This window comes from Salminus brasiliensis, chromosome 5 (assembly GCF_030463535.1).
Source record: "Salminus brasiliensis chromosome 5, fSalBra1.hap2, whole genome shotgun sequence".
NCBI classification, from domain to species: domain Eukaryota; kingdom Metazoa; phylum Chordata; class Actinopteri; order Characiformes; family Bryconidae; genus Salminus; species Salminus brasiliensis.
In genome coordinates this window covers 31,028,962-31,052,248 of record NC_132882.1, presented here as the reverse complement: position 1 = coordinate 31,052,248, position 23,287 = coordinate 31,028,962, and the positions used below count along the sequence as shown (strand labels likewise).

The 23,287-nt window shown below is 40.4% G+C and overlaps 1 protein-coding gene across 2 annotated transcripts in view; it reads right to left on the bottom strand.

Moving 5' to 3' along the window:
* Positions 1–22,033, bottom strand: part of rab11fip3 (RAB11 family interacting protein 3 (class II)) — a 54,932-nt gene extending 32,899 nt beyond the window's left edge. For both annotated transcript variants that reach the window (XM_072680167.1, XM_072680168.1), the window contains exons 1-2: positions 17,390–22,033; positions 5,756–5,849 (exon numbers count right to left, since the gene is read on the bottom strand). In XM_072680167.1, coding sequence (XP_072536268.1) covers positions 5,756–5,849; positions 17,390–20,242 — 2,947 coding nt within the window. In that variant the 5' untranslated portion in view covers positions 20,243–22,033. The remainder of the gene's footprint in view (positions 1–5,755; positions 5,850–17,389) is intronic.
* Between the last annotated feature and the right edge of the window lie 1,254 nt (positions 22,034–23,287).

Here is a 23,287-nt window from a genome sequence, read left to right as displayed (position 1 = left end):
CTGCGATCATACAAAGGCAAAAACTACATCGCACAAACCAGTGATTAATATTTCAGGCTGCTACAGAGCTGGTGGACTGACTACACACCATGCAGGACGTCAGATATGACAAGGTGTGAAGGAAGTTCAATATGAGCATAAGGCAGAATTACATCTTCAAGAAACAGGTTAGGAGTTCATGCCTGGATGAGCAGTCCCAAAGCTTGTTTTAGGCAAGCAGATGAACAGCATCAACCAGTAACCCAGGGACTGCTCATCAACAGTGAATCACACATGGTGAGTAATTCTGACAGTAAATAGCCGTGTTGACAGTTGGTTATTATGTCACACTTGAGTCATTCTCTTTGACTCATCGTGTGAGAGTGCGTGAAACTGGCAGACGCTGCACTCGGGCCTCCTAACTTATCACCATGACAACGGAGAAGAACAAACAGGAGGCATGGATACTCCTTGTACAACCTTATACTGGCCAGAATTATCATAATCATCCACTTGTCCGTTACTCTTAATTGAATAAAATTGTTACAAATAAACCATTTAATTTCATTTTAATGTATTATATAATATGAAATTATGAGTGCTATATGAAAATGCAGAGAGTTAATACAGTGGCAAGTTCGAGCATCTCTGGTCAAAATTTCTGTTACTGGGAATGTCTCAGACCTTATTTTGCTTGTAAGTGCTATGGCTTGTTCACCATGGGCTTCTAAGAACTAAAATAATTGATGCTTCTAAAAAGCAGAAGGCAGCTATAAAAAGATAGCAAAGCATTTTCAGGTGGACTTTTCCTAATGGCAGTTACCAGGAACAGCGGAGGTCAAAATGAGGTCTGGAAGACCAAGGAAACCTTCAGCGCTCATATTGCTAGAACGGCAAATCTAAACCCATTTTGACTGAAAGGACCTCCAGGAAGATTTTGCAGACTCTTCCTGGAGTGATGGTGCACTGTTCTACTGTGCAGCGACACCTTCACAAACAAAAAATTAAAAAGTTATTATTCAAATGTAAACAATGCAGTACTACTATTTGAACTTTGAGAGCACTCAAAAATCACTATGGTGAAATAACCTTGACTGCCAATCACAGCTTTCATGTCTTGGCAGGCTCTCCACTAGTCTTTCACATTGCTGTTGGGTGACTTTATGCCATTCATAGTTGTAGAGATGCAAATGTAATTAATAAATTTTTCCCAGAGCTGTATGAGCTTTTTTGGAGAGTCATTAGAAAAAAACTTTTCCTGCATCCTCACCACAAAATCCAGCGTCAGACCTTTTTAAAAGAACATGTAAACAAGCATGCCTGATGCATTTTGGAAATTTTGAACTTAAAATTGAACTTTTTGGCCACAATGAGCAAAGGTATGTTTAGAGAGAAACAAGGCTGCAGAATGTCATGAAAAGAACACCTCTCCAACTGTTAAGCACAGTCAACCATGCTTTGGGCTCGTGTTGCAGCCAGTGACCTGGAAAACAATTCTGTGATAGAGGAAAGAATAAAATGCCTGCAAATTCTGCAAAAAAACATCATACACTTCTCAAAATCTGCAACGGACTAGCTCAAGAGGCTCAAACTGCCATGGCCCTCACAGTCCCCCCATTCAAACGTCACAGAAAACCTGTGGACAGACCTATGCTGTGCACACAAAGTCTCTCACACAACTAGAAGCCTTGTCCAAAGACAAATATGCAGAAGTTTCCCTTTTAGAAACTGTACCTGCTTCTACTCTGACCAAGGCTGTCCAAACATTTGCATGCCACTGTAGGTCTCTCTTAGTGTAAGACATTTGTGACATTTACAGCACTTACACAAATATAGCAGTAGGGCTGGGCGATAGGGTAAAAATACTAAACCACAATATTTAAAGACTTTTTTCGCAATACATGATATTTATCACGATACATGTAATCACAGACTAAAAACATGAGTAAGCGTCAGATTCTTATAAACTACTGTTCAGATACTCTCCCGTACAGTGATTTTTATTCACTGTTTTTTTTAATTATTTATTTATTTTATCTGCTGCACCTTATCTAATTAAACCAGTGTAATTACAGTGTTTGTAATGAAACCTGCAGCTGATCAGTGTGTAATAGGCACCAACTGTATCGTCAATATGCTTAGAAAACAAAAAAATGATAACGATACGATAAAATACCACCATATCGCCTAGCTCTATAAAGCAGTGATAGGTCACTTGTGCGAAAAGAGAATTATTACTAGCAGAATTGTAACCTCAGATTTAACATAATTTTAATGGTAAATGGTGAGGTTGAGGTTTGTAAATAAATTGGTGCATCCTGATGACCGCAAAGCTTGACATATTCCCTAAACCAAGTTCTTTGTTAGGTTGTACGTAGGTGAATACATAATTAACACCGCCAACGTATGCAGCTGTGTTTTTCGGTAAACACCTAAACACGTACAGAACATCTCAACATTTTCCCACCATTTTCAGATTTTATGAGGCAATCACTGATTCTTAAAGAACTGTAATCAAATCAAATCATTAGGTAAGAGTTACTTACACCACTGCATTGAACTACAGACAGGAGCACCATACTGGCGTGCTACCACGGCACAGACCTTACTGCTCAGAGTGACTCAGTAGACGTCGTTTTTAAATCCGAGAACCTGCCCCTGAAGAACTCGCTGCACATCACTGCCAATACCTGTGTAGACTAGACTCTGCAGGATGTCCAGCAGATCCAGTTCTGTATATTAACTGTAAGCTTGCCTCAGCCTTAGGATAATGTGTTCAGAGTAATGGTAGCTGTGCTCTGATGTCATGATGGGAGTTCTTTGTTAGAGCGTAGACAGATAAATAATTAACGCCTCTGAGTCACAGCCTGAAACTTCCATCACCATCTTTTTTTTTTTTTCCTCTCCCCTACTTCACATCGTTCTCAGATTTCTTCACACACATTTCTCAGATAGATAGAATGTGTGAGGGAGAGAGATTAGAAGTCACGAGCATGCAATTTTGCTTGATGAATAATCTTAAATGATATTGCCATAATAATAATAATAATAATAATAATTGCTATATAAATAACTGTGATCAGAAATTTAATTGACTTCTGTTTATTATACTGCTACAGTACAAGCCTAACGTGAGCAAACTGGCTAATATACTATCTTGCTTGTTGTGAATACGCAGTAGCTCGACCTCATATATCAGATTTTCAACACAGTTAAAAGTATACGATTTAGAGGTTCTTCAGTTTAAAACTGAAGGTTCATTGAACAACCTTCAAGGTATGTTTTCTTCTTCTTATTAAAAAAAAAAAAAAAAAAAAAAAAAAAAAACTTTTCTTGAAGGTTCCTCACGGCACCATAAGACGTTCCTTCACGGTTTTAAACCGAGGAACCTCCAAAAGTTCCTCAAAAGATCTTTTACTTTTAACAGTGTACAAACTGGGTTCGAGAGATACCAAGAAACTAGAGAAGAGATGTGCAAATGCTCACAAACAACTTGTCTAGTCCCTGCATAGAAGTATTGTCAATAGAATAGGACTCTTTGGACAAGATACACAGATAGAACCTATTGGGACCATGCTTAATGCCAAGCTCGAGTTGGAGGGATACAAACCCCCCAAGCATTCAGGGTTCTCTGGTGCTATTTTGGAATAAGCTGGGGATGAGGTAGGGTGGTGACCATCAAACATTCTGACCTCATTAATGCTGCTGTCGCTAATTGCAATCAAATTCTCACAGCAATGCTCCACAATCTAGTAGAAAGTCTTCCCTGGACAGTAGAGACAGGAGGTTTTGGAAAAAAAAACCTTGTACCCATATAGTGAACTTAAGTATGGTATACTTTTGCACATATAGTGCAGGTAACTACATTTTAATAATTGCATTATAGAAATCACATCTACAGAAAACAAAACAACCTAATTACTATGAGAATCAGGTAACAAGTGGCATCAAATATCTTTACAAACACAATGATACAGCATTGTGTATGAGGAGGTCAGAGTAGTAAGGGGAAGTGTGTGTGTGTGTGTGTGTGTGAGAGAGAAAGTCTCATTTTACAGAGGCCAGATCACCCTATGCATCTTTAATTGAAGCAGAAACTAAATTCAGATCATTTGCTTTCAGTGTGTCAGGCCCCAGCTCCACCGCACCAGCGGACAGTACATATGTAGATGCACATATTTTTTTTATTTATTGTCTTTGTATTTGTCTTTTTTATTGTCTGTGCACCCAGTCTCGTGTTTTGTCTATAAACCTACTGTATCATATCCAGCAATTCTGCACCGGAGACTTAACCTAACAGTGTTTGGTTGTACTGCCCAACCCTGTATTAGTATAATTACAATAAAGTTGAATTGAATAACAGGCGTGTAAGAGTGATGAAGGTAGAGAGCGCCACCAAAAGACCAAACCAAAAAGAGAGCAAGGCCAATTGTTCCCGATCAGGCTCTGGTTGCTTATCACAAAGTGGCATGGCTTGAGATTGAAACTTGCGAACCCCCAGGCCATAGTAGCAACGTATTACACCGCCACTCACCTATTTTTTAGGATGAGAACATCATTGTAACATCACTTAACATCATTTTTTAGGATGAGAACTAGACGTTAGCATGTTGTCCCGCTCATTAAAAATTATACAATTTAAATAAATTCACTTTTTCCTTCCACACTGCTGAAGATCTGAATATGAAAAACTGAACCAACTTCAGTGTCAACAAAACATCTTAGTTCTCATTAGGCCATTAATATTAAACTAGATCTACGGTTTGGGTGAAAAATGAGTGTAATCAGCTGATGTGCACAACTGACATAAATGGTGTAGAAGTTACTCTAAACTGTATTTATACTTACAGTAATTTATACTTACTGTAATTTTATTCATTTAAATGAGTTTACAGATGTGACAAAGGCAGTTACGTGGAATCTCTGATCATTGTGAATCATCGCCATGAGAAGAACTTTTCAAAAATCCACACAGCACGGCTGTTCTTATCTTACCAGAAGTAGGATCTTTGTTTTATAATGTAGGAGCTTTAGAACACGCTGCTGGCCTCTGTGGCGAGCTCTGTGTTAGTGTGCATGTTCTGCTGCTACTGGTAGTGAAGCCTTGGGACAAAGTGGTGGTGACTGTGTGTGCACCCCTGTTGATGATGGCAGTGATGCATTGGGACAAATGGGTAGTGGAGGTGTGCGTTTGTGTATTTTGCAAGTGTGTATACCTCCGTTGCTGATGGCAGTGATGCATTGGGACAAATGGGTAGTGGAGGTGTGCGTTTGTGTATTTTGCAAGTGTGTATACCTCCGTTGATGATGGCAGTGATGCATTGGGACAAATGGGTAGTGGAGGTGTGCGTTTGTGTATTTTGCAAGTGTGTATACCTCCGTTGATGATGGCAGTGATGCATTGGGACAAATGGGTAGTGGAGGTGTGCGTTTGTGTATTTTGCAAGTGTGTATACCTCCGTTGCTGATGGCAGTGATGCATTGGGACAAATGGGTAGTGGAGGTGTGCGTTTGTGTATTTTGCAAGTGTGTATACCTCCGTTGATGATGGCAGTGATGCATTGGGACAAATGGGTAGTGGAGGTGTGCGTTTGTGTATTTTGCAAGTGTGTATACCTCCGTTGATGATGGCAGTGATGCATTGGGACAAATGGGTAGTGGAGGTGTGCGTTTGTGTATTTTGCAAGTGTGTATACCTCCGTTGCTGATGGCAGTGATGCATTGGGACAAATGGGTAGTGGAGGTGTGCGTTTGTGTATTTTGCAAGTGTGTATACCTCCGTTGCTGATGGCAGTGATGCCTCTATGGAAATCCTCAAAGCTGATGACACCCAGGCCACTTGGGTCTAGAAACCGCGTCAGATCTTTCACCTGAAACGCAAAAATAAACAGCGTGGTCAGCTTTAGGAACATCTCACCTTTCAATTTACATATCCACAAAAGGTTTTAAAAGAAACCATTACATTGCATTCTCTCTCTCTCTCTCTCTCTCTCTCTCTCTCTTACACACACACATTCAAAGTGCAACAACCCCCAGCACACACAGAACCCACACAGCAATAATCTTTGAGTGCAATGTAGCATGAAGCCACGTGAGAGCAGACATTAAAGCTGAGCTTCTCTGTCTTCCTCAGTGGATTAAATTTGGCCTGTCTTCGAGAAAGCTAATGTGCAAGTGTGTGTGTGCGCGCGTGTGTGATGTCTACATATTCAGCTGGTGCTAAGTATGGGCAATAAAGACATAAACAGATTGGGTTTCATAAAGTGCTTATCTGGTGTTGCTGCAGGGCCACTGTAGAGACATTATCCCTTCTCAGGGCAAACTGACCAGACACACACACACACAGACACGTGTATATACACACACACACACATAAGACACTCAACACACACATACATCACAGAGGAAAAAGCTAACGCAAAGCTCTAGTTATTAAACATCATCCCTTTTATCTTCATACTGCCCACCACCACCCAAAACAATACACACTCAGGAGTTACTCTTCCCACTTGCACACGCACACACACACACACACACACACACACACACACACAACCATGACTCACATGTGAAAACATGGCCTCTACGACCCACACAGGTTTTCTCATTTACACACACATACAACAAGACGCACTACACCAAATAGATACAATCAGTTAGGCCACACAGCCTGTAGCCTAGCAACAGGAGATCTGGTTTCCACGGAGACCATGTAGGGTTTCAGAGTCAAGACTGGATGCGTGTATTCACACACACACACACACACACACACACACACACACACACACACACAAATATACAAAATCCCACAGAATGCAGAAGATGGAATGTGTTAGTGGGAGGGTCTGCAGCAATGCCCCCAATGTGTGTATATGGTGTTTGGAGGGCGGAAAAGTTATAAGATGCGCTTAACGAGGTGACGGGGGACCGGGAGTGGGTCACTGTTGGAAAACGCGCACACGCGCGCACACACACACACACACACACACACACACACACACACACACACACACACAGGAAAAACAATACATAAAGGCATGCACAAAACCCTACAGGTGCAAAATACACATTCAGCACGCCCACATAAACATCTACTGTAAACACACGTACACAAATGCAAACATGCACACACACATACATACATATGCACTGAGGGCGTACATGTGACTGCGCATTAGCTATTGACTTAAGGTTCACCGCTCTCGTCCTCAGCCATGCAAATGACCACGAGGAGGAAAGAAATGCGGCGTATGACATTTAGGAGGTGAGAGGAGAGCAGACGTGTGAAAGCAACGAGGTGAGGGGGCTCAGTGTGCGTATGAGCATGAGTGTTTCCTGTTTTAGTAGGGGGGGGGGGTGGATGGGGGTCACACTTAAACTTAAATTAATAATAGAAAAAGACTATGAAGAGAATGACTACTTATGTCGCGAGAACCATCACATCTTATTTTACATGACCATTTCCCCCCGCTCTTCACTTTTAGTAATCAGTAAAACAGGCTAAAAATTAACCGGTTTCTTTTGAAGGCCAAATGACAGGGTTGCAAATAGGCATGTAAAACCACATTTGGGCATTTTTCTATTACCTCTTAAAAAAAAGACAATTTATGGCTCATATGAAAACTAAATAAAGCATTGCCAGCCAAGAGGATGATTAACCCAAACTGTGCATCAACAGACGGTCAACAGTCGCTAATAACGCTTTCACACCTATAGGTCTGGACCAAGGTTCATGTTTTAGTTCCACTGTAAACATCTGATCCAGTGAGATTTGGCTTCACATTGTGATTACGCAATGGATGCATCTTCCTATACTTGACATTGACTGCTTTATAGAGGGGTGTTCATCTGATGTCTGTGTGTCGTCAATCCGGCGAGGAGCCTTTCCCGCAAAAAAAGAAATGAAAAACAAAAGGATTCATTTTGCTCATTTCATTCGTTCTCTCCTGTACAGTTATAGGTCGCATATATGCAAATTCTAATGATGGTGCTAGCCCGAAGGCTCCAGGATCCAAAGTGTTTACACTGAAAACGAACCAAACCATGGCTCAGCTGATCTAGGTCGAGACCACCTTTTTTTTTTGGTCTGACCAAATTTTGATTCTTTGGTGCGGACTGTGGTCTGAGGCACCCATCACATGTGATAGTTTGGTTTCAAGCAAGTAAGGCAGGTGTGAAAGCACCCTTAAGTGTACACCAGCAGGTCAGGTAGAGGTTGCTAATCAATAGGCTGGTGAGTGTAGATATGTCCAGTCCAATCTAATACCCTGGAAGCTAATCGTCAAGGCATGAATATGACCAACACTGGCAACACTGGTTTCCTGCCAGTGTTGGTCATATTCTTGTATTTACCATTGGCTTCCAGTACATTAGACTTAAAAGCACTTAAAAGGGCCTGGGCTTGAGACCCCAAACAGAGTCAACATCACTCAAAAGGATGAAGAAAATAACCAATGGTACTGTACAAGTAAGCCTTGTTGGTCTTTCTCTCGTGACACCCATTTATGACTGCACTGTCATTTGCATATTTATCATGTCAAATGTTAAAGTGATGTGCCGTTTTTAGCGTGCAAACCATATGGAAAACAGCTACTGCAGCTTTTCATGTAATTTGATATAAACACAGAGATAGAAATTCTGTCTGCATTGGCATTTGCAGCATCTCCTCCCTCCTCTTCTCCTGTGCGTTTCTTCCTGGAAATGTTACTTCCGGGCCAGGATTTACATATACAAGTCAAATGTTGCCACCATAACCTTAATCACAAGATACTGGGGACAAATGGAAATAAGGAGGAACAGGCTGCTTAAGTGACAGAACTACAGCTAAACTAAGCCATGGATGTGGATGTCGCGAGCAGAAGAGTAGAAGTAGAAGACTAACTTGTTTTACTGCAGTGTACCTACATCAATCATAAAAGACAGAGTCAGGCACGTATGTCACGTCAATTCCACTCACTTCCAAGGTCTCCCCAATCACATGGTGGTACCAAGCTGGGAGGATGAAGGCTAGCACATGCAGGGCCACTGTAGAGACATTATCCCTGCCCATTATCCCTGCCACCAACGCAAAGTCACTGGACAGTTCAACATATTTGTAGGAGAACGTTAACCGCTAATTCTGTTACCCAAGCAGATATCAGATGCCCAGATCAGGGCTGGGGGAGAAAGGAAGGTCACTTGTGCTCTCTTGGATTCCCAGCCATGAATAACTGTAGCATTACTTGTAGCTGAATTCAAAAGATTTTTTCCCCCCTCTTGGAGGCTAAAGTCTTTCGGGTAGTACAACAGGTTTGGTAAAATGCCAGGTTAGGTTCTGTAACACTTGGTATTTAAGGGAACATTAAAAGTCTACATATATGCATTTTAATCTGCAAAGAGTTTATTCCAAGGGAGTCACTTTGTAAACCTTTTATCTATTTCTGTAATTTTCCAGATGAAGGTTCGTTTTAAAGTAATCAACGGTTTAATGTAGGTGATCATTCCGTTAATGTCGCATCACATAGAATTTAGATAAGTATTTTTATTAACATCAGAATATATATATATATATATTAGCACATTAGCAATTAGAAACTTGCTACAAACTTTTGACAGGCAGTACAAATGGCCAAAAAGCCATTTAGCACCCAAACTACTATTAACTATTATTAATTTAATAAGTAATACTGTTCATCATAATAATCTCAATTATATAGAAATATATATTTCTGGGACAATAAATCAGTCCAAAGAAAAAAAGGCCTAATTTGATGTTTAACTAACAGCTTGTTAATGACTCCTAATTGTGTCCTAATTTAGGTACTCTCACATTTGCTTATTTCCCTTGCAATCAATGTATCGCTGCTGTTCAATGAAAAACATGCATCTCCATTTTTGTCCGTTTTTTCACACTGTGTAAATAATTCTGAAATGAAACTGGATGTCCTACATATGTACTAATATGTATTTCAAAAACATGCCTAATAAATACGGCTCATCACATACAACTGTGTTACATAACAACTGACATAACAACTGTGTTGAGCAGTATAATGAGTGGCTGGTTTTGGTCTCTGAGGAAGCATAAGCATCGTCCTTGCAAGTGAGTGAGAATGAGATGCGAAAAATTGAAGGGGGGGAGGGCAACACTATACAGGATAGAAAGAAGCATAAGACCTTTCACTCTGGAGAAAGGCTAATGCCATCACCACAGTACTGATCAGAGACTGGCTTCGAGTTTGAGTGCGATGTTTTACTGAATAAGTCACTGTAACACTGCAGTACAAAAACATATGCACATGTAAAAGACGTGACTTTGGACTCCAAGTCTGTAATTGATTACATTTTTCAAACAATTAACAGAAAAAAAAACCCTTAGTCAACGAGCATTTTCACCATTTATTTTGTTGACAGTCTACTGAATCAAAATAGCAGCGATATTAACAACTCAACTACTACAACTTTCACCAGGTGGTGGGCATTCAGATTCATTATGTACATGTTCATAATCAAGCTACAGGGTGAAAAAGAGTGCAGTATGTGAAAAAGATGGCAATATCTGAAGAAGGCAATATCTCTCTATCTATTTTTAAAGTTCTGACTGTGTTCAATCAGTATGTGGAAATAACACACCACATTTACTGTTAATGTGGAAAGCTAAACTGTCTGCATCTTCAGTGGCATGATGAGGAAAGTGATTTGACTGGCTATGTTGGAAATTAACTCAAAAAAAGGGTTACGAACACCTTCATGAAAATATTTTTAAAGTTTATTATCATTATTGTCAGCCGTTGCAAGCTGGAAAGTAAAGGGTGCTGCACCGCCCACGTCCCTGCAAAAGTGGATTGCAAGCAATGTGGTGCAGCATACCACTTTCCATCACTGTGCTCTCCTAGATTGTTACAATGCTGGTACATAGACTTCATAATATATATATTATTTATATTATATTTTTTATATAATAAATAATATATTTATTTTATATATAAATATATAATAAATATAATAAATAATATATATATTTTTTATAATTTAATAAATCAACAAGAACATGCAGTGGTAATAAAAATGCATGACTCTCACAAAGCAGCCCAGGCTTTCTGCTGGGGCCAATTCCACAACAAGCTAAAGCACAAGATGAGAGCTGAATATTCAGGGGATGAGTTGTTTATGAATGTTTATGTGGGAGTTCAATTAATTTAAGCCCTTCTTTAATTTGAACTTCTGTCAAAGTTCTCCTTGTTTATTAGCAGTGCTAAATGTGGTCACTGTAAATTTCATATTTGCTTATTTTCCTTTTGGTCCAAAAATTGCAATCAGTGTATCGCTGCTGTTCAATTAAAAACATGTATCTCCATTTTTGTCTGTTTTTTTTAAACACTGTGTAAATAATTCTGCAAGAATGGACCAATAGAAATCCTCTAAATTACTCTGAATTAACTCATATTTTACACAGACTTCCATTCAAAGCTAAGAACGTTTTTGCCTTCTCCTTTAAAGTTACCATTTTTAATTTGATGTTTTTCACTGGACAGCGACTATATACAGTACAGTTACAATCAATAATTATGCAAAAAAACAAAAACACCACACCTTTTTCAACTAACAATTATTTGAAGACATAGGAGATGTATTGAGTTTTTTTTCCTCTCTAAATTCATGATATTTAGTATCAGCAGATACTGAACCAATCCAATCCTTGCGCTTCCTTAAACCTTGAGTGATAAATACATAATAAAGGATAATCTGCATATTATTTCTATAGTAAAATCACTACAAAATCACTTCTAGATAGATGGGTTGCTTTTTAGTCTACATTTTAAAAATAATGTCATAATGTGCTTCATTTCTTACAATTAAATGTGACTGACCTCTCTCATTCTTAATATAATCAGCAGTTATTTCACAATTCCACAGTAAAATCACTTCATTTTTGCGGACTATTATGTGAAATAACTACTTTGTAGTGTTTATAGTGAACATGCTCTTTCGCGGTCCTCTAACATGCTCACAGTAGCCTGCTGCTTTTTTGGTTTTAAACATGTCGTTAAGCACCCGTTTTAACCCAGAAGGTTGCATTTCATAATCTGCCCTGGCTCAAGAGACTCGTAGGAGTGTCTCTGCCACATAATTTGTGAGGCGCTTTTGCTAGATCTCAATATAGATCTATATATGACAACAACATGGACAATCATTGTTCAAAATAACATAAGTATCAAATCGGATCATTTTTAGACGTCGCTCCCTTGTGCTGCTCATTCATGAAGAATGCTGAGCTTAAGCATGTTCAGAAACCACTAGAGGAATGCAGTGCATAACGGATGAAAGCCTCAAATTCTCCAATAATCACCAAGACCGAGAGCATTCACATGCTCAGACACACACATATTTGCAGACTCAACAAGTCCAGATATCACAAGGGCATTAGTTTAGTTTAGGAGCAACACAAAGCAGGACAGCCGTTCTAGATACTGCTGTTTAATGGGTTACACGTTGTGTTCCTTATATAACCGACTTGTTAATGTTAAAACCTGTCATCCGGCTGTCACACGTACTTTACAACCAGACTACTGCAGGACATCTGCATCAGCTGAATCGATGGTGTACATGTACATGTATGTATACACACACACACACACACACACACACACGCACACGCACACGCACACGCACACGCACACATTTCAAACACATGAGCTGCAAAAAGCAAGTTAGGGCTGGGCAATATTGAGGGGTATATTCATTTCTAAAAAAATGTCAGCCCAATAGCACACATCACCCAGAGGGGTACATAGCACCCCCCCACCCTCAGCAGGAGAAGGAGCATGTGTCTACCAACTTTTCTCCAAAAACATTACAAGTAAAGAATAAAGTCTGAAAACATTTTAAAGGTCATCATGAACATGGCTAATACATTTTGAGCACTGGCTTGATAACAATTATACCAAAGGAAGACTTAACCCATTGGTCCCGACGTAAACCAAAGCTTTTCCTGACCTCAAGTCTACTGTTTTGTACTGTGTAGGTAAGTAATAGATGTAATTTAATTAAGCTGAACATCCTGCTATTTTAATAGTGTTCGTGACACAAATTATTTTTGGAAATGATGAAAAAAATAAAAAAAATAAAAAAAATAAGACACACCGCAGAGCATGGCTGGCAGGTTTGCATAACTTCAGTAAAGTGCATAAAATAAACTTAAAAAAACAAAACAAAATCAAACTAATGGACAAGGGCATATCACAATTTTAAGGGCACTATATCATGCAAATATTGCATCCCATTATAAAAAATATCATGACGTGTCAATATTGCAGTAGGACATGTATGTACATTTAGTTTTCCTTTGTAATTTTGTTGTAAGAGGAAAGTGGAAAATGTATTTTTCACAAAAAACTTTCCTCAGAATGTGATGATATATGTTAATGAACTGGCAATATGTTCAACCATGTGAGCAAATTAGAAAAATGGTAGCTCTGGGTTGCTAGACTTTCCCTAAATGGTAATTGTGGGTCAAAATGAGCCAGAGCTTGCGGCATAAGTTAAACCGGTGGTTATTCTTACCGCTTTGTGTTTACATAAAGATTTAGGGGCAATTTCCAGGGCAAGTATCAAGCCTAGTCTTGGACTACCAAACATTCTGAAAGGTGCTTCTCTAATAAAAGTCAAATTAAATATAAGACTAGAAACCAGACTGAAGTGTTAAAATTATTGTTTCATCCAAATAATCAGGAACATCTCACATATACACCCTCCGAGCATTTATGCAATCTGATCAGCCAATTGTGTGGCAGCAAGGCAGTATATTACATCAACCATCAGAATGGAGAAAAGCATAATTTCAGTGATTTTGAGCGAGGAATTTTTGTTGGGTTTTCAGCCCAACAGTCTCTAGAGTTTACTCATGATGATGTAATAAAGAAAACATGATGTAATCTATGGATGTTTGTCAAAAGAATAAATAAAAGTTTCATTCAAGATGTCTTTTTTAGGGGATTTAGTGATCATTAATTGTATCAACCTGTGTGTGTGTGTGTGTATATATATATATATATATATATATATATATATATATATATATATATATATATTTATTTATTATTAATAAAAAAAAGGCTCATCTTTCCCCACTCCGCCCTGAATAATCTACTGTAGACGATATACCACAGGGTTATATCAGTCAAACATCTTTAACCCACTGCATTCTGCAGATAGTAATGATATGTTTGCACAACAGTAGCTTAGTTGCACATCACCACCAAAGCAAGAGCTTAGGAGGTCTCAAGAAAACCTGCAAATAGGTTCATTCAGACTGCACAAACCCAACTAACGTAACTAACTAACGTAAGCACAGAAACCAAAGAATAAAAGCTAATTTACCAGTTATTTTCACACACGGTGGGAAAAAGAAACCGACTGGACTAAACATGGAGGAAAATTGGGGTCAATAATAAAAGAAAAAAAAAAGAAAACACTATATCCAACCCTCCACCCAGCTCCTCATCCTCTCTCTCTCTCTCTCTCTCTGTAACCTGCCTGCCAATCCAATCATTCCTGTGTTTACGTCAGCATTTTTCAGGTTTTACAAAAGAGCCAGACTTCCTGCTCCAAATCCGCCCATCCACCCACACACACTCCCACCCCCACTGGACAGCACATTTGAAAAAGACAGTAAACAAGCCCAGAATTAACTCTAGATTCATTAACAGGGAGAACAGCCAGTAACAGGTTATTATAAATGATAAATAATAAATGTGATGTAATATTAACATTGAGTACTGTATATTCAAACAACTAAGCAAAAACAATGTATAATTACTTTTATAAACAACAAACTTCACACTATTTATAATTTAATGAATAAATTATAAAAAAAAAAGCAAAAATCTGTTATGATTTATAGTAGTATGTAGTATAGTAATGGCAGTATATTAAAAACTACAAAGTCTTCCCCACAATAATTTGCATTTTAGTTTTACTTACACTGTAATAACCCATTAATGGCCATGTAGCTTTTTCCAAACGTGCTGTCCAGTCGGTGTGGGTGGGCTTGGGAGTAAGTGTTGAAGATTTTTGAGGGAAAAGTGAGAAAGTTACTCATGTGGTTCTTTATAAATAAGGACAACACTTTGTAGATGGTTCCTTATGCAACGGTATACAACTAAAATGGAGTCTAAAAGCCTTTTTGCTTAGAGTATAAAGTGTTGCTTGTGTGGAACCGACATACACATTTGTTCCTGGCTCATCAATAAACCCATAAAAAACAAACACTTCAATTCAGAGCTGTTATAAAAAATAGACATCCAGACAGTGTCTCTTAGAAATCTCAGCCTGAGCAGTTAAACCTGAACACATATGCTATCATAACGCACAACAGACCACCAACACTTTGGTCGAAGCCCTGAATAGCACATCCTGACTTCAGTATACCGCTACAAAGATACTAGGGAAGGTGCTAAATCAAGTCTGGGCTGTTACCAGAGATGTGTGTCACGCTCTGATTAGCCCAACTACAACAGACTCGCACATTGTTTCATGGGCTTTAGCCAACTACAGACTTGCAAAACACAATACACCTCCAACATACATACTCAACAATACTGTAACACACCCCCTTTTACCACTGGCTTTCATCTTCTATTGATCTGTAAAATACACAACGCAGCAGGGCTTCAGTGCAGGGAGCTCACTACTCCAATGTTTTGCGTACCACGGCTGTGTCTGAAACGTTATAAACGCTGCCTACTCAGGCAGTATTCCAAGGTCTAAACCTGTACAAATGTCAATGAATCTGTATGGATGTAAGTTTTGATTAACTGCCCAGCGTAAAAAGCCATAATTTGGCTATTACACAAACAATTTTAATTAGGCACACCACCAGCCCAGTTTTGCTGCCTTCAATGTGAACCTCAAAAACACAAATTCAGTTGTAGGGACAGTCATCCCAATGCTGCCTTCTAAGGTACTGATTTTTAAGACAGCATACACACAAAGGCAGCTGCCTTCTGTTTTGGACATAGCCATAGTACAAGAAACAGATTCAAGCCAATTAATATATTTCTAAATAAACTAATATTTTACTTAAATACTAAGAGAAAAGAAGAAACATTTCTAGCAAACATTTAAAAATATTACCCTTTTATCCTGGATTTAAGACATCATTTACTGATTTTAGGATAATGACCATTTATTGTGCTTGTTCCAAATATGCAGTCTTAGTACAGTGGAAAAAACAAAGGATCAGAAGTGGAAGGACTTTGAATAGCCAGCACACAATTCCTTACAATATGCCTCAATCAGATTGAGGCATCCTTAATTGCTTCAACTAAGACTGGACTTGACAACTTTTATTAATTCCATTAATTTACTGTAAATCTCTTTCTATAACTTTGTATGTGTGTGTGTATATATATATATATATATATATATATATATATAAAAAATTGTTTTTTGTACATGTGTAGGTTAACAGTGTAGGTTGAGGTTGGGAAACATGCATATAATATATGTACACACACACACACACACACACACACACACACACACTGAACTCTGCAACACTTTACTCTGCACATTCAGACCACCTAAACCAGATGCAGCAAATCCTGTTCTGTTAGAAGTTCCTTGCAAACCCACATGCACACAAGTGCAAGCAAGCAAACACGCCTCCTTTCATCATTATATCTCTCCAGTCAACACTGGAGTCAAAAACTGGACAATAAAGGAAAGTAGAGACGTATATCTAATATCCAAAGCAACACACCAGCACATGCCACCATACACGAGAAAACACAACACAAGCACTTGAATGTCTAAGCAACAATTAGCAATTCAGGTCAAGGAACAATGAAACCAAGTACACTTTATTGGCGTGTCTGACGGAGAGAAAAAAGAAAAGGCACGGGAAGGGCCGGGGGATTGAGTCTCTCTAAGGGTGTGAATAATAAATAACATCATCTTGGGTGTCACGGTGCTCAAGTTTCCCTGGGTATAATGTGACCAAAGGAAAAACACGCACATACGCGAACACACCAATCCCTCTATGCATGTGAACCATTCTCAGATCGGAACAGCTACAAAAACAGTGAGACAAACGTTCTATTATCAAACAAATCTACTATTGAGAAAATCAGGGCATCGCATAGCGTGCGCTTGTGTGTAAGAAACACATTTTACCTTGACCTCATTAGCACTGCCTGTATTTGATAAAGACAAGCACTGCGTTATCCTTGCAGTGCTGCTAGCCTTTTCTAATCTGCTAACACAATGCCCTTTTAGCTTGGCTGAACGAATGCACCAAGATAAAGGACAGAACAAACAAACCCCAGTGAACGATCTTACCTTTCCAAAGTTTTCCCAAACAAGAAAAAAAAAGAAAAAAAAAAAAAAAAAAAAAAAAAAACACACACTCTCCCACACACACAATCCTCACCTGCTCTGCTCCGTACGCTGTGGCGAACTCCATAAACTCCTCAATGCGGACAAATCCATCTCCATCCTGGTCAAGAGCTTGGAAAACGGCCTGCAGCGCAGAATGCTCCTCATCCCGAGGGGTCGGGGTCGCTGTTGGAACGTTAGCCACAGGTACGACATCGGCAGCAACGCTCCCATCCTGGGCTGCATCTGAGCTCACACACAAGTCCAAAGCCATTTCAGCATGGCTGGGAACGTCAGGAACGTCGATGGTCTCCTCCATCAGAGGTGTGCATATTTCCTCTGGCGGGCAGACTTCACTGGGAGACTCATCTGCGAGTGGTGAGGAGTCTGTCAGAGACGAATTTGGCAGCGGATCTGTTACTTGAGGAAGGTCTACCTGTGTGCACTGGACAGGTAGATCAGTTTCCCCCTCTGCCCTCACATCATCTGAATCAGGTGTGGCCACTCCCCTCCTCTGCTCCATAGTCACGCCTACTTGGGTCAGCTGAGAATCCACAGCTGATAAGGGTGTGGAGTCTAATGGACTGGGAACACTTTCAGAGGAATGGGTCACCTGATCCTGATCATTATCTCTATGCTCGCTTTCTTCCTCCTGTACATGTAAAATTTCACATCTCGGGCTACCTGGTGAAGGTAACGTTGCAATAGAAGGCAAGTCTTCAGTAGGGACGGTTGTAGAGTCCGCTACGGGTGTATCTACACTGTTCTCCCCGCGTGAGTCAATCAGTGTATGAGTGTTCTGATTGTCATCATCACATATGAGGTGGTCCTCAGATGGGAGGCTCTGAGCATATCCGTTCGTATCGTTTTGCTGTCTCAGCATTGCATCGCATTCATCAGGTGCAGCATCTTGTGTGTGTGTATGCTCACAGTTATGGTCACCAATGGAAAGGTTCTCAGATTCCTTCTGTATGGTTGGTACCTCGTTCTTGGTCGTATCGCCATCTAGGTCATTACAATACTGCTGAGTTGTATAATCTACTGATGCGTTATCTGACTGACACAGCCGAGCAGGCGGCTCCTGAGTGCACAGAGAGGGAGAGTGGGGAAGCCTATGGACATCATTCAGTATGTCTTCTGAGCATGAGTTGATTGTCTGTTCATTCTCTGTGTCATCGGGCAGCGTACTCCTGTAACAATGCGAGTCAGGGGAGACCGTTCCAGGCGTCTCAGGCGCTGGCTCAGGTGAGATGTTAAGCACAGTCTGAACAACAGGTGAGACTGAGGTCAGTCTGGTCTCTGAGGCAATGGAGGAATCAAAATCTGACTGACTCTCTAAGGCATCGAAAGAGTCAGCAGGCGCCTCTTTCTCAGAGTCAAGTGGTTCAGGTTCCTGGCTGTCACCAGAAGATGGCATTAAAGGCATGGGACCACATGTTATGGAAAGGTCAGAGTCCTCACTCACATGGCACGAAGTCTCAGGAGGGTGTGTATTCACAGAGAGCTCATCAGGCTCTCCACTGTTGTCAAACGTTAACTCACTTTCATAGAAGAGCGAGACCTGTAAGGGCGATGCGGACTCCGCTGGAGTCGTCTGCTCGGGTACAGAATCAGGTGAAGCCATGAGGTCATCTAGACTGAGTACTGATTCAAGGTCCTGTTCTAGAGAGGTTTTAGGGACCAGATCAGATAAGAGATCGTTCTCCATTTCACCTTTCGTCTCCAGAGTCTCATCTCCCTCATGCAAACTACCAGTCCTGAGGTCATGCTGGCTTTTCTCAACTGGACAATCTGTAAAAAGACCAGGAAATATGGACTCCACTGGGCCTAGTCCAGTTTTGTCATGTACAGATTGTGCAGCTGATTCAGACAGATCTACAGGTGACTGTGTTGCCTGTATGCCAGGTGTGGAGTCAATTTCTATATTACTAGCTGAAGGTGCATTAGTCTCTCGCAATGTTGACATCCCTGCAATCGTAGCCTCAGTTACTAGAAGGGGAGCACAGCTCCTGTCACATGGCTGGACATGTGACTCTATACATAATGTTAGGGAGGTGGGGCCACCTGGGGGATCTGGGTATGAACAAGGGGGTGAAGAAGAGGAGGAGGGGCAGAACACGGGCATAGGAGTAAGGGACGTAGGTGAATGCTCAAGTTCACAGACAGCAGTCCTTCCTGAGCCTTCCACTGCAGAGAAAAACGCAGCCAGATCCAGCACATTTTCAGAGTCAACACACATGAGGTCCCCTACCTGCTCAGCTATGCTCTGAGAGGGATCCAGGGTTGCTTCTCTCACCTGGGAAGGTGAGCCCAGATGCTCCTCGATTACTGTAGTCCTCTGAAGGGAAAGGTTTGGAGAAAGTGTCTGATCCAGCAAGGGTTCTAGAGGAGCCTGCCTTATAAATCCATCTAACGGACAACCCGTGTCAGTCACAACAATGGGTTGCAGGAGGTCCATAGCTTGTGTAGGTGAGTACTGCCGTGCTGCCTGCACAGATGTGCTAGTGTGTGTAGGGCTTGGGGTGGTGGAACTGAAACTGATGAGATCTCCAGTGTCCACATCACCAGACATTGCATCACAGCAATTTTTCTCAGGCAGTTCCTGGGGGTGAGGGGGCTGTTCGTCCCACGGTGAAACACATTCCGTACTTTGTTCCCAGGGGTAGGTCTGCTCCAATCCAGAGTACCGGGATGCCCGGAAGAGGTCATCTAAATTGAAGGCATTCTCCTGGAAAATCTCATCAAAGCTTAGAGAGACAATCCCCGGTTCTCCCCGCTGATGTCTCTCTGCCTTTTCAGGGTTGCCAGTGACTACATCATTATCCATATCCAAAAGAAGAAATCCAAGGGAATTCTGGTCCGATTCCCAGTCGGAATGACTTCGCGGGCTGGAGAGAACCTGCTCCATCTACGAGCACTGTTCCCCTCACTTATAGATATATTTCCTTTTTTAAAATCCCACCGGAAAATGGAGTTTGGAATTGGAAGTCACGGTGCGTCCTCTCTGAGCCAGTACGCCAGCAGAAGAGGTGTCGCCGAGATCCATTCGTACCTGGTTAAAAATGATTACAAAAGTCTCCCTCTGACTTCGAGATGAGTGATCATGTTTGCTTCGTCACAGCTGGGAGTCTGAGCTCATTTATCTCCGCATGCAAAGCTGCTCTGCCGAAACAGTAGCACCATTTTTGGCACCGTTTTCTTCATCCAGTGCTCAAACACGTACACATAATCCCTTCCACATTAGCCTTCTTACAGCGTTGTGATCCACAACACAGCCCAGAAATCTTAAAATAGGATTACACACAACAAAGTTACCTGCCTTACAGCTTAAAGCATGGCAGAAATGAGAAGATCCTTCCAATAACAACAAGGTGGAGAATAAAGGAAGAAGATCCTTCCAGGACTGCATGTGAACAGTGGCCTGTCTGTACAGCAAAGAGAAATAAATAGTGAACAGCAGATATAGAAATCAATGTCGTTAGGACTAACTACTCTAAACCAGCAAGAGTCTCTTAAATATACATACACAGGCAGCTGTGTGTGTATTTACTGTGCCCTTGACCCGGAGCCTAAGATACCAACTACACCATCTTCACCAAGCAAACCCCCCCCTCAGTCCCTTCCAGGATCTCCACCACGTTTAAATAACCCACCCAGGCAAAAAGGGAAGGGGCTAAACCGTGGCAGCCGGGGTATCTTTCTCAAAAGGAAAATGACTAGGAGCACTACGCCTGTCTTCTAACCCACCTTAGTCACATTAGCTAACGGTAGCTAACCTGTTCATGGATATAATCCTTAAAACACCCCCCTCTCTGCAGCTTAAACCGCATACATCTCGTCTAAAAGACCCCGAGGATAATTAGCTGTCTCTAAATGTGTCATTAGCCTGCTCTGTGCGCGACAGACGGAGGAAAGCTGTAGATTAGTTTAGGGATTTGGGCGCTAACGCTTGCGGCTAGCTGGCTAAGCTAAACCAGGCTAACAACAGCAGCAGCAGCAGCGGCGGCGGCGGCAGCGGCAGCAGCAGCATCCTTCGGAGGCAAGCGGAGAAGAGGAAAACAGCGATTTATCGGGGAAACACGGAGCTACGACCCCAGCGAAGCTCTGTGCTCCTGGAAATCAGCATATAATCCTTTTCTACGTGTCTCGACTACGTTTGTAAACTCTGTGTCTCTCGGTTGCCTTTTCTCTCTCGGTGTTTTTTCCTCAGGATTCCCGAGGCCAGCGGTCCAGAGAGCAGCCGTCCACCTGTGCTTCGTGTTTAGCTCGGATTAGATGATGAATGTCGACCATAAAAAAACATAATCCCCCCATTCTGGTCAAAAATATTATCCATTAGATCCTTCAAACGTTTGGCAACGTGTGTCCATAATCGGATATGTTTAAAACAGGCGTTTTCGTCTCCTGTGGATGGAGAACGTTGGCATCAGCAGCCGCAGCGGTATAACAGTGATGAGCGATTCGCGAAGGAACCGTTTTCTTCCTGAATGACTCTTCTGAACGAACCGATTCGGGTGATCCGACACGTTATCGTTCAAGGGTTGTGTGTTTGGGTCTAAAATCTACGGAGCCCCTGAAGTATCAAGGTGGGGGAAATTATATTCAGAAAAATAAAAATAATTCCCAGTTTCCTCGATTTAATAAATCGTTTCATCAATGAAATAAAGCATTCCGTCAGTTTAGATAGGACACTTTGGTTAAACTGAGGGAACAATTTATTACATTGAAGAAATGATTTATTAAACTAAAGGAACAACTTATTAAAACGAGGAAATTATTTATTAAACTGAACGGATAAACGTATTAAATTGAGGCAATGATTTATTAAATTAAAGGTACAATTTATTAAATTGAGGGAATGATTTATTAAACTAAAGGGATAAAATTCTTAACTAAATGATGACTTATTAAACTAAAGGAACAACTTATTACATTGAGGGAATTATTTATTAAACTAAAGGGATAAACTACTTAATTGAATTAGGATTTATTAAACTAAAGAAACACCTTATTAAATTGAGGGAATTATTTATTAAACTAAAGAAACACCTTATTAAATTGAGGGAATTATTTATTAAACTAAAGGAACAATTTATTAAATTGAGGGAATGATTCATTCAACTAAGTGAACAACTTATTACATTGAGGGAATGATTTATTCATGTTTTAGGTCTCTAAATATTTTTCTACCATGATACTTCAGGAGCTCCGTAAATAAAACTGAAATAATGAACCAAGAAAGTAAAACATCTACAGCTAGTAAAAAATCTTAAAACACAGAGTTGTGTAATAATTGTTTTTGTCTAAATAAATAAAAAGAACCAAAAAGTATTCAAAATAAAACCAAAACACATAGTTAAGATAAAATCAGTAAATGTTACTAACTTAGTTACTACATGGATAACAACTGGAGTAAATGTTAGATGGTTTAAGATGTTTTAATTATTATTCCTTTCTTTCTTTTTCTTCTCCTTCCTTTATGTGGTTTCTGTTCCCTTGTTCGTTTGACATCAGTTATTTCTGTAATTAAATAATACAGTCTACACAGTCCACAGACCTGGTGGCAAAATAAAAATAATTGAATAAATAAAGAAATAAAGAATTGGTTTTAAAAAGGAGTAAAGATTATGTTAGATACTGCTCATCTCTAGGTAGACGAGACGTAAATATGAAGAGCTGTGCTGGTCGACATCATTGGGCTACAGCGTTTCTGAAAGTGAATCAACAGCGCATTTCGGTTCACTCACACGTGTCGTTCACACAAATCGAGTCAGTGAACTGACTCGTAATTCTGCCCATCACTACAGTGCTGCTCCCGCCGCATACACACACACACACTCACACACTCACGAAAAACCACACGGACAGCCACAGGCGTCGTGCACCATTTTCTAATCGGCTCGATGTTTAGGTATAATCGCCTTGTTTTGAGCGGACTGCTCGGGATGTCAGC